General features: G+C 42.0%; 1 protein-coding gene and 1 long non-coding RNA gene across 2 annotated transcripts in view; one reads left to right on the forward strand and one right to left on the reverse strand.

Moving 5' to 3' along the window:
• Positions 1-9,501, forward strand: part of LOC148339491 (uncharacterized) — a 78,211-nt gene extending 68,710 nt beyond the window's left edge. Inside the window, exons 3-5 of the long non-coding RNA XR_015842573.1 lie at positions 8,683-8,855; positions 9,001-9,097; positions 9,198-9,501. This is a non-coding gene — a long non-coding RNA (uncharacterized LOC148339491). The remainder of the gene's footprint in view (positions 1-8,682; positions 8,856-9,000; positions 9,098-9,197) is intronic.
• On the reverse strand, positions 3,697-8,593 carry ren (renin). The gene is made up of 9 exons (XM_088291524.1): positions 8,436-8,593; positions 6,921-7,068; positions 6,591-6,714; positions 6,371-6,489; positions 5,433-5,629; positions 4,364-4,486; positions 4,141-4,282; positions 3,937-4,035; positions 3,697-3,858 (listed from the first exon to the last, which is right to left on the reverse strand). Exons 1-9 carry the CDS (start codon positions 8,510-8,512, stop codon positions 3,697-3,699), a joined length of 1,191 nt encoding a protein of 396 aa, XP_088147650.1. The 5' UTR covers positions 8,513-8,593.
• Positions 9,502-12,709: the final 3,208 nt, after the last annotated feature.

Below are 12,709 nucleotides of genomic sequence, written 5' to 3' on the forward strand. Positions count from 1 at the left end.
TGATGTGATGTGCGGAGAAGATGCCGCAAGGATACAGAGGCGTGTTTCAAGAGAGATCCCAAACTGATGGAAAGTTTTGTTTGAGGTCACCCTCGCTAAGAAATGTTGTTCCTTTGCACCCTGCGTTGCTGACCTGGCTTCTTTTCACCGCATTCGGGTGGTCAACCGTGCAAACGCCTGACACACACCTAATAGAGTGAAACCGGTTTGAGCGCTGGAACTGATTTGATGGGAATGTGGCATAAAAACGAAACATCTGTTCTTGAAATGATATCCCTTGAAAGACACCTCGCTTTTAAAATGCTTGTCCACATCGGAACTTGCCGAGCGAGAGTTTTGATCGCGGGCCAGGCACCCTTCTGTTCCGCAAATAGTTGCGTTATCACATGTTTTGGGCGCGATGAAATTGAAGTGAGAAAGAATAATAGAACGGACCGAACGCTCAGTGGGCGTCTGCAAACGCTGCAGGAGCCCGGCGGTGTTCGATGCTGCTCAAGGATTCTTGAGCTTTTTGTTTATTATCCAACATCGTATTGTGCTTTGACCAAAGGATGACCAACTTCAACGTTGGAGGGGCGGCGCAATTTTTCCGGCAGAGCTACTCGGGTGCCACGCAGGATTGCGCAAGCCAGATGGTTTTGTTTTGGGGGTTGTTAAAGTCAGGGGTTGCCACAATGAATCACTCCCATGATGTGTTTGACACAGTTTTTGACGCGACCGTTGCTCGGAAACGGTGACTAGCGGAAAAGCAGGCTCGTCGAAGAGGTCCGCACCAGCCCGTTTTACACATTTCCCCCCCTGCACCACATCTGATTCACTTTGAGCTCTCGTGCATAAAAATTCTCGTTCACAGATGGCACAAAACTGCTGAACAGGAAACCAACATTATATGCGAGAACTAGAGCGGTCATAATTAAAGCGGTCGCTCTGAAGATAAATAAAACAGTTAAATATTTTAGGTCATTAACTCTGTTTTATTTACTTAAAAAAATAACTGTCCTGTATTAGCTGTACATCTTTAACACATCATCTGAGAACAAAACACTGTGCTCAAGTTACCACTGGGCCTTGCAAATCAACACTGCTTTTGTTTTGAGAGTTGTTTTGCGGAAAGATGACTCAGTTTAGATCTTACTGGAGAATCAAAGAAATCTATTCGAACAGTCTTTGAATGAAATATTCTTCATATTTGGTGATTTTACATTCATTCCAAGATATTATTCAAGTCAAAGTCTGTTAAAAGCTTCACAAAAATCGGACTTGAAAAATGTGATTAATCGCGATTAATTGCGATTAATCACAGAACTTTTTTTGTGCGGTTAATTTGTTTTAAAAAAAAAAATCGCTTGACATTTTGTGCCAGTTCTGACAAAAAATGATTTTTCTCGAGTTTTACGAGGTGCCATTAAGCTTCTTGTTTTTACAGCTTGCTGTTGGATAAGCCTTCCATTTCATGGTTTCTTACGTGACCATTTTCACCTTCTTCAGTCAAGAGGTGACTCACTGCACCGCACCTTAGCCTTAATATTGACGCAAAAATACTTTCAGAGACGTATTATCCAAGAGGGAGTGAAAAAAAAAAATCTGTCATGATTGATATCGCCGATTTACAGGTGGAAGCGGCGCACCCAGCTGCAGCGTTGAAAGATGCGCAATTTAAAAATATCGTCGTCGATGACGTTAAATCAATGTCTGTGAGTTCGATTGAGTCGACAATAAATGTTATTTCACCAAACAGGTCTCAGTTGCACACTTTTGCTGATATTTGATCGATTGTCTGGACTACTTGGTGACGCTGGTGAGGAAAAACACATTTTTAACAGGAAGAAAAAAAACAAGAAAGAAAAATCCCTCGAACCACTTCAGGAAAGTCTTGTAAATCACTTGTGGGAAGTTGTACAAGAGCAAAGGCAAACTCTGGCCAAGGATTATACGCATGATTGTCCAGAAATAACAGAGAAAATATCTTGCGAACAATCACAGTGAATTTATTCTTTCTTTTTGTGCTATGCCTTGAATGTTATTGCTGAAGTGATTTAAGATTTTTTTTTTTTTTTTGTGATGAGATTTACGACAAATTGGCACGCCCCCTTTTGAAGCTCGCCTTGTTATTATGGGGTTTTTTTTTCAGTCTACGTCACAGCAGGGAGGCAAGTGAGGTACTATTGCTTGAATTGTCAGTTCTGTGGTCTAAAACGGCGACCGATCGCCACCAAATTGTAAAAGCACGGCACTATTCTTGTCCACTTCAACCAAGCGTTCTTCACAATAGCTTGAATTTATTGACTTCAAACATGAGCTCATGCAATCACCTCCACAAAATCAAAAATTCCGTCAACACTTACTCCCCCCCCCGTCACTTTTGCTGCATTCAAATTGTAATCCAGGAAAATAATCCCACCGAAGCGTGGCGGTGACAGGAAGACAAATCCCCGCCTGCACGTGCATCATGAAGGAAATCATTTTTCTACTATGGTGCGGCTCCCACAAAAATGGCAAATAAGTCGTGGTTGCGAACTGTATTGAGTTGTGCAAAGTGAAGTGTGGCTCGCGGCCATAGGATCTTTCCAGCTTGGAAACGACCGGAACAGTTTGGCGCCGCCTCATGGATCCCCTTGCTCTATCGCACGAGTTGTAAATATAAACTTGACTCGACCGTGCAGGCATTTTTGTGGTACTGGATTGAGAGAACTGTTGCACGAGTGTTCATGGCATCTTCAGCTCGCTGTGTTCTGGCAGCATCCAGAATCCATGGAAAAGAATTTAAGAATATTCTATTTCCCTCGTTAGCACGTTCATTTCAGAGGTTGTGGGTTTGATCCCAGGCTGCGGCCTTCCTATGTGGAGTTTGCATGTTCTCCCCGTGCCTGCGTGGGTTTTCTCCGGGTACTCTGGTTTCCTCCCACATTCCAAAGACATGCATGGCAGGTTGATTGGACGCTCTAAATCAGGGGTGGGCAAACTTTTTGATTGGCGCGCCACAATGGGTTCTAAAGTTTGACAGAGGGGCAGGACCAGGAGTGGATGGATGGAGCGTTTTGGTATACCTCACCTCATCAGAGAAAAAAAACAATAATTTAAATTTAATTTTAAATGAAAGTGAACAAAAGCATTGCAACAAAATATGTCTTTGACACACCACAGTATTTAGAAAATAAAACATGAACAAGGTTTATTTATTTAATTTTTTTTCAAGTTCGGCGGGCCAGATCAAAAAGTTTAACGGGCCGCATGTGGCCCCCGAGCCGTAGTTTGCCCACGCCTGATTTAGAAGATGAAATGCAATCACAAGCTGTACAAAAACTTTGGACAGGGATGGATGGCGACCTATTCTCGATTTTTTTTATTTTATTATTTTTTTTTTCAATGTGCTCACTGCCATAAAAAGAATGTACAGCTCATTGTGTCTTAATAGTATATTGAGCTCCATAAAACAATAAGAAAGGTCTCTTTTGTTCAGACTTTATTTCAGTTTGACATCAACAGGCGGGACACACAGACACAATTTACAATGGCGTTTACATATTTCATAAATAGAAGAGAATAGAAGGTGTTCAGTGCAACAAAACCTGGCAGAGCAGGAACGCCGAAACGCAAACAAGCCGTGGTTGATTCCGTAATAGGCTGCATACAGTATTGTATCTGAACCACGGAAGCCAAAGTCGTGCTGACGAGAGCGATTCCTTTTTAATGTCGTCAGACTGCTACAGCGAAGCCTATCCGATTACTGCGACGATCAAATTCTGTGTAGTAGCGGGCGATGAAGTTGGCGCCCAGGATCCAAATGGGACCCGTTGGGGGTGGCACATCCAGGCCCCTGAAGGTCACAATGCAGACGTCCCCCTCGATCTGCGATTGCTGCAGTCACAGTAAATGGTCACCGACGGGCAGCTCGGCGATCCGTTTGGCTGACTCAGCATTTGCGATGGAACTTACCCAGAGAATATAATCCTCGTACGTGAGGGAGTACTCGAGGCCACCAAGATGAAAAGCAACACTTGGCAATGTCTTCACAGTGTCACAATTGACTTTGTACTGATTGAAAACATCAGTGATGGAGCCAGGATGGGCAGAGTATTTTTAGAGGGCAAATATTTTCAGCATGAAACCATTTTGCGATGTGTGAAACTAAAAACTTACACCGCTTTCATCCAGCTGTGCTCCGATGCTTTTCATCAACGCAGAAACGGAGGAGGCCGGGCCGGTGATGTAGGAGGAGCCTGTGTCGATCACAGCTGTGCAGCCTTCTGCGCAAAATATCATTTCTGTTCCCACAGAAACTCTAAGAGAGTGAATGAACAAATGGGTAGTAAAACAGATGTTACGTGTGAACTATTTGGAGTAGACGGTTATGAAAACATACCCTTTCATCACGACCTCCCACTTGCCCGTCTCTTTGGTCTCCATGTAATTAAAGGTTCCAGTGTAGTAGTTTGGGTCCGTGCCACCGAGAACCAGTTCTCCACCGGGGGAATGTTGGGGGTCCCTGAAATCAAAAAATTCTCTTCTAGAATTTTTCTTTTTTAGATATCAAATTTTTCGTTTTTTTTTTTTTTTTATAATTTATTTTAATTTTAATTAATTAATTTATTTATTTTTTAGTCAGAGATGCAAATTTCCCTAGATTTTTTGGGGGGGTGCTGATTCTGAATTTTCTTGTTTTTTTTCTAGCATAGTAATATTAAAAAATAATAATCTAACATGTAATATATTTCGGGATATTTATGAGTCAATGGTTAGGTTACACAAATTTTTTCCCGAAACATCATAACTATAAATTACAACCAGGGCCGTGCTGGTCATCGTGAATTTTGGGAAAATGTGGCGATTTTTCCAAACAGCCAGTCTATTTCTAGGCTGGTTGAACCACGTGAGGAAAACCATGAACGTTTTTTTACCGTGACGTCTGAGCGCATACCGCCCCGCCCCACCGGAATGTTTTTTAGTGCGTGACGGCCACCCGGTGAATAATATATCACAAAACTCTGAAAATAATAAGAAAATAAGACCGCTTTGAAATTGGCGTCAAAAATAGATTTCGGGACACAGAAAGTCATCTCGGCTGTTGACCAGTGTCATAAAGTGTCACGTGTGAAATGTCAATGCCCCCGTTGTAAGAATTTCACTTCCTTTCCACACTAAAAGTGTTTGAGACTTAATCTTTTTGATCTTTCATTCCGATGAGGACAGCATTTGATTTCTTCTCTCCTCGTAGCAGAACTGAATCAATTGCTCCAAGTGTGACCAAAAGTGGGGGCCTAAATTCAGCCCTGGTTGCTTGTTTTTCAAAAGCAAGCCTTTTTTTTTTTTTTCTTGCAAGTTATACAAACGTCATGCCTAATTCATTTTGAACGCATCTCTGTTTTTCTACACCAAGCAGACCAGTGGAAGTGCGAGGGGGAGGTGGGAGGGGCTTGCTGGCCTCAACGTACCTGCTGTAGTACACAGAGAACACCTGCTCCTTGAGGACATGCTGAGACATGATGCGGTCAAACACCGGGGTGATTCCGTCAATGGCTACATTCGGGTAGCCCATCCCCAGGACGCCGTCGAACTTTGCAAAGATGAAGGGCATGGCGGACAGCGAGGTCGCTTCGGCGAAAACTTGGACAACCGGGATTCCGCCCACCTCCGAGGAAGAGAGGGAGGTGAAAGTCATTTTGACAGACAAATTCTATGTGCGCTGAAAAGCACACTTTTCAGGAATAATAATAATGTGCCAATTCACAAATGTATTTATTTTATTTTTTTAATTCATTTATTGTTATTTATTAATTTCTAAAAACATGTATGTCGTAATAACGTAATTAATACATTGTAAAGGTCGAAACCGTTTCTGCACGGTGATAAAGTCATCACTATGCCAGAGAAGCCGGTGCTTCTCATGAATTTTCTGTTCCGCCCCCCCAGACCCAGTAAGAAGAAAACAATTCACGCCCCCAACCCATCACCCACACTCCGCCTCAACTAAAAATAATAGCATTTTCGTTGTAAAACAAACTCTCACCGTAGCGTTAAAACTCGCTGCGCACAATAGGCAATGAGAGCGCCACTGCCAACTACTGGAGTGGAGGTGAAATTACACTTTATTGTAGTACAGTGGGAACAAAAGCATCACACCGCGCCCCCCAGGGGGCCCCTGCCCCACTATTTGAGAAGCCCTGCTTTAAGCTAAGAGCAAAATAGCGCTAAATGCTAATTAATCTCAACATAAAGGAACTTCCCAAGATGCATACTTTCTCTTAAAAAATCTCCCCGAATCCAGCAAATAGTTTCTTCCAAAATCATCTAAAATTGAAGGAATCATTTTTTATTTCTTTTTTTCAAAGCATGTTGAGGCACAGCGCGGTTTACGGCATTGTTAACTCACCACAACCACATCCTCACTGAGGAATCCCCTGACGTTCCCTGAGGCATACTGGATGGAAAATCCTGTTCCATTTTCCATGTAGGTGCGAGACATGGAGGCGTCGTACCTGTTGTGAGTAACTAAAAGGTCACAGTTCATTTGGGTCAACTGAAGTTGCGGGAAGCCTGCGCATGCACATGCAAGACAAACAGTTGTCGTGCCGCACGCGCGTGAGACTTACAGCAGGCTGTGGAGAAAGGCGAGCAGCTTTGCGAGGGAACCCAAAGGTTGGCTGATCCCGTGTCAAATACAACGTTGAACACCTGAGCTGGAGAGCCAATGCTGATTTCTCCATAATACTGTGTCTGTTGGAGCCAGAGGGGGAAAAAAATGGATATTCTTGCTGCAAATTCCCATTTGGGCTATGAAATTCACCACTTGACAGTATGACGCCGACGCCGGGAATATTTTAAAGTCGCCGGGTTGCCTGCTTAATCTTGACGGTTTGATGTTCGACAAAGACGACGCGCGGTGTGAATTCCTTAACACTGTGCGGACCAAATTGTCTCACGTCCAAATAATTGGTGAGGGGAGTGGGAGCCGTTCCGTTGCTGAAGTCTTGCGCGCTTATCTGTGCAAGCTCAGTCAACACCTGCTCCACGGAAACGCCCATATCATGCAGCGTCTCCCTGATAGACGGCATCTTCTTCAGGCTTATTCTGGAAGCAGAGGAGACAAGTGGGGAAATCAGTCCTCGTGGGCCACAACAGCAAACGGGCTGGTGCACATGGTTGCTGAAAGAACGCAAAAAGGCGGCTATTGTTGAGCTCATGCGGCGTACATAAAGGCTTGCTATATATTACGGCTCGTCATTCCTTCTTGCCGCTAATAAAATGCAGACTTCTCAACTGTTTGATCTTAGTCTTCAAAAAAAGATCAAATAAATAAAAAATACAAATCAAGCCAAATCTGGAAGCAAAAGTTGTACTCAAAAGCTTTTTTTCTTTTTTTTTTTGCGTGCGGTCTGTCCTTGCGACTTTGCTTGATGTGATTTCTCCGGGGTGGTTATAATTAGGCTATGTTGGTATCTTCCAGGAGTTGGCGAAGGTTGCCATCTGTAGCCTCTTCTAAACGCGGCAGTTAAAAAATAAATATTACAAAAAAAAAAATGGAATTTTCTTCTGTATTTATGGTAATGGTATGGAAAGGGAAGCGCAAAAGACGCACTTGCAATTTTATTCCTTTTGTCAGTCTTGAATGCTGAATGGCTGAGCATCAGTGTAAAGTTTCACATCTGACTTTTTTTCTTTCTTTCCCTCGGCCAGCTGTCAGCCATATTGATGTCAATCAGTCTTTTATAATTCACATCTGCACATACGCCCCCCCCCCAAAAAAAAAATAAAAGTTCTACACAGCACCCAAATGTGATTCTTTGGCTTGCTTAGGCGAGAGCACACACAGACATGACAATATCCCACAATTGCTGCTGTAATTTTGTGGGAATCATCATCATCATCATCAGAGGGCACTATTGGAATCACTTCGATATGAGATATGGGGGATAAAATCCCAGAAAAAAAACGGGGGCGAAATCCACAATATAGGAAAAATATTGAAGGGGGGAAAAAAAATAAAAAAAGATCTGCAAATATGCAAATCCACAGGTGCCGAGCTGCGGCTATGCCGGGTTTGATTGTAGTTTAAAGTTGCAATATCACTAATGGCCACTAGGTGGCAGGCAGACGTCTTAGTTGCGCTGACAGCAGTTTTGTCTTGTCCTCGAATTATAATTATTACGCTCGAGAGCCCTTTGAAAACAAAATTGCTGTATGTGGTCATTTTGTTGTTTGCTTCAAACAAACGAACTTTGTATCTTTTATGCAACGAAAAAGGTATTTTCAAAAATTACATTTATTAAGAGCACATACTTGTGCATGTATTTTGACCATATTTAAAACTGCATTTTGGTCAAGCATCTGGTTAGGAAGTACGTAGCCTTATGTGGCCGCCAAGTAGCACTGATGAAAATTGGTGCACCCCCCCCCACCAGCATTTAAATTAAAAATAAATAAATAAAGCTTCTTACCTTCTCAAAGCATGGCCTTCGCTTATTGTCATGGACGCAGCAACCAAGCATGCCCAAAAGGCCGTCGACACTGCCATGGTGGCTTCGAGGAGACAGGAAGGAAAAAAAATGTCGAAGGTCAGTGACGGAAGATGGATGAAGACGATCGAATCGGCCTTTTTTCAATGAATGTTGACTCCCGCAATTGTGGAAGCGAAGGCTCATCCCAAACGTTTTATACCATCGCCGCTGTCCTCTTCACCCACAGGCGACAGTGATTCGACATGGAGGTGACCTCTTGAAGAAGAGCTGCCCCCCCCCCAGGCCCCCCCACTCCTGGCACTTCCCCATTGGTTGCGCAGCCCCTCCCGCGATAAACAGGTCCCAGTGAGATGTCTGCACTTTGACCTCATGGAGCCCATTTACGACAGAAAGCAGGAGGTTCACACGTAGCTGATTATTATTATTTTTTTTTTTTTTTGCCACTGTGCAGATTGCTACCGCTTGAAAGGACGTCAAGCTTTTAAATGGATTCAATTCACTTCCAAGTTACACCCAATGTATTGCTTTTCCTTTTCTTTTGAAGTTTACATCCTAACAACGGAGGAGGATGAACAGCGAAACATCTGCAAATTCACCGCGAGATCTTCATTGAGATTGTCGGCAAGTGAGCTCGGAACACGGTGGGTGTATTATGCTGATTTTGGCCATGACGGACTTGTTGGGAGTGTGCGTCTTGCTGCGATGTACAGACGCAACACGACTAACACCTCTTCATTCCAGGCTCGCTCTCAGTGGGCTTCACCCCTGGGGGGGTTCCCACAGTATCTGGCCTGTCAGGCTGCGGTCATGTGCTGGTACTGTACTGACCGCCCAGTCGAGTAAGCAGATATGGGAGGGTTCGCATCAGCCATGGCGGAGGTCAGAGGTTAACCTCCAAGAAAATAAGGTCAGTGAGGGCCGAGCTTCCAGGAGAAGATAGCGTGGCGACGTGACGCACAACATCGGCGGCGCTAAGATTGACGTGTCACTTTTACGCACGTCATTTTGTGTTTGATTTAGTTTTATTGACTCGTATGCAACGATTATGAGCATGGGATTAGAAACTCTAGTTCAACTTGTTTCCTTTTTTTTTTTTTTTATAATTATAGATAGAAAAATAAATATCTATTTGTGCACTCAAGTGCCTATGAAAGTGTTGTCTTTGAGTGAGGCATAAACTTTATAGTTTTAAATTATTTTTAAACTTTGCCTCGCTCGCTCACAATTCAACAGAAGAGACACTTTATATTCAACTGTTGGTTTATAAAGTTTCGGCCAAGTATTAGTTGAAGGTTTCCACTGTTCTGGAATGCAGCAGAAAGTAAAACAAAAATAAGTGTTTTGCGAGACAGTGTAAGTGCTTTAAAAACTTGAACACGGGCAATTTAAATGTATGCGTTGGCGTCTATTCAAAAATTTGCTTCTAATTCAATCGCTATAATTACATTCTTATATATGTGTACGTAGTTTATAGTGATGGAAAGTGACAGATTTGAAAAAAAAATATATATATATAAATATATATTTATATATATATATATAAATATATATTTATATATATATATATATATAAATATATATTTATATATATATATATATATATATATATATAAATATATATTTATATATATATATATTTTATATATATTTTATATATTTTTATATTATATATATATATATATATAGGCGGCACGGTGGCCTCACAGTGAGAGACAGCATCGGGCGTGGGTTCGATCCCGGCTCCGGCCATCCTGTGTGGAGTTTGCATGTTCTCCCCGTGCTTGCGTGGGTTTCCTCCGGGTACTCCAGTTTCCTCCCACATTCCAAAAAACATACATTGTAGGCCGATTGAACACTCTAAATTGCCCCTAGGTATGAGTGTGAGCGCGGATGGTTGTTCATCTTTGTGTGCCCTGCAATTGGCTGGCAACCAGTTCAGGGTGTCCCCCGCCTACTGCCCGAAGATAGCTGGGATAGGCCCCAGCGACCCTAGTGAGGAGAAGCGGTACAGATAATGGATGGATGGATATATATATATATATACACACAGAGAGAGAGCGAGAATTTCGTTGTTTAATTTATTTTTTATGTTCGAAACGTCTTTTTTTTTTATTTAGGGACCACTGCTGCTTTTTATTTCATAGCTGACTCATGAATTTGAACACAAAATCACTGTTTGATCTTGTTTTTTTTTTTTAATTACTTTGTGTGTTTGTCAGTTACACACCAGCAGAATCAACACGAATCATCAAGTGGGCACGTGTCAAATATTACTTTTGGTGTCCTACAGGTTCTCGTTCCACCAGCCTATCTGTGCTCGTTACCTGCTACAAGCTAATTGGTGTTCACTTTAAAGTTTGAACAAAGACGAACAGCCAGAAAAGCACCTCTGTGCACTAACTAAAGTAGCGAGTGAGAACTGAAGCTGCCGAGGAGTTTATTTAAAGTTGTTTTATCGAGTATGAGAGAAAACATTGGCTAACGTAGCTTGGATGTGAGCCCTCGCTATCTATCCGGCAATTGGGGACAATCTCACATTTGACATCTGACTTTTGACCCCGAAGCTAAATAGATACTAGCTCGCCATTTCCCACATTTCCGTGGGAGACCTTAACGTCATTCCTGTCTGGCCTTACACCCCTTGTGTGGCAATTTGATTGGTGGCCATGGGAAAAAGTATCACTCCAGATAGATAGATGGTTTTCTTCGTGTATTTTTTTTTTTTTCAAGAGAACCATACGTCATCTTGGAGCCGTAACATCAAGTAACCACTCGGTCATCAGGAGCCCAGATGTTTTCATGGCTTTAACAGTGAACACTGATCTTTCTTTGACCTCCGAGAAAGCAGAATTCAGTTTGAGAGGAAGGCAAAGGTGTTGAAATTGATGACATCGTGCAAAGCTCCAAAAGGTATTCGCCAAGAGATTCCTGTCAAACACACAAAGTACGTAACTGCATTTGACTTTATTAGAATTCTTTTTTTTCTCTCTTCTTATCCGTCATGATAAGAGTGAAGTGAAGCAGAACTGCTTTCAGCAAAATGGGACTTTAAGGAGTTCTCAAACAAACAAAGCTGATTCCCACACCCACAAAATGTCCCATTCCAGCTGGCAAAAAAAAACGAGAAACGGTGAAACGTCTTCATGCTACAGTTATCTCCCGATTGTCCGCAGACCTCACATTCTTTTTTTTTCCAAAAAGAAATTTACGCATAAAATGCTGCATCGCGGTTGGCCAACAGGGTGCAGCATTGGATTGAAAAAGAGAGCGCAACATGCAAGCAGCGGACGTGCGCGCGAGAGTGTGCGTGTAAGTCTGTGAGTGTATCTCATACTCATGACTAAGCTCATTTAACGCACCTTGAAATCAGCTTACCCCATATTTTCCCCCGCCTGTTTTCTTTTTGTAATCTTAGATTTTAAATTAATCTATCTATCTATCTATCTATCTATCTATCATCTTGTTATCACATGTCCCCCCATCCTCCAAGTCTTTTTCCTCCTCAGTCGTTTAGCAACTGCTGCATTCTGCAATGCAACCACAAGAGGGCGTAACAGGATAGGAGAGGAATGATCACGTTTTCATTGACGGCCCTGCCCGAATAACCCTTTTTGAAGAGCTGCTTTTGACTTGGTGAGAAAACAAAACAACCTCGTTCAAGGTATACCTTAGTAGCTACAAAACTTACTGTATGCACGACGATCAGTCACGACATTATTCCCGTTCGCAAAATGATAGTGTCATCCATTATGTTGCATTTTTTTTTCTTTTTGTTTGAAGTATTTGTTGTAACATGTCAATTGCTGTGCTTTGTTGTTTGCAGTAGCATATCATTTTGACAGTTAAAAATAAAACATCATACAATCAGACCTTATTATAATGCAGTACAGTACTAATTCATCATAAGAATGAATTAATGAATACTTCTTGGACTGTATCAAAAATTCCCCCCAATAAAAGCTTCAGACTAGAGTAACATTGTCACTCTAGTCTGAAGCAAACATTCAAGATGTTTAGTGCATCCAATATTTGAACATGATGTGTGAAATTGTAAAGGAAGAATGTGTATGTCGATTTGAAACTCTCAAATAGCCTAGCAAAGAAAATGGATGGCACATAGTCTAGAAAACACTTAGAGGCATGACAATAGGCTTGAGTTTAAATGTTTAACACTGCTTTTATTTTCATTCTTTGGTCACCATGACAAATCGATACAGCATTTTACTTACTGGTTAATTTTTGGCTCTTCGGGA

The sequence above is a fragment of the Idiotropiscis lumnitzeri genome, chromosome 3 (assembly GCF_059441095.1).
Source record: "Idiotropiscis lumnitzeri isolate Australia: NSW breed Sydney's pygmy pipehorse chromosome 3, RoL_Ilum_1.0, whole genome shotgun sequence".
NCBI classification, from domain to species: domain Eukaryota; kingdom Metazoa; phylum Chordata; class Actinopteri; order Syngnathiformes; family Syngnathidae; genus Idiotropiscis; species Idiotropiscis lumnitzeri.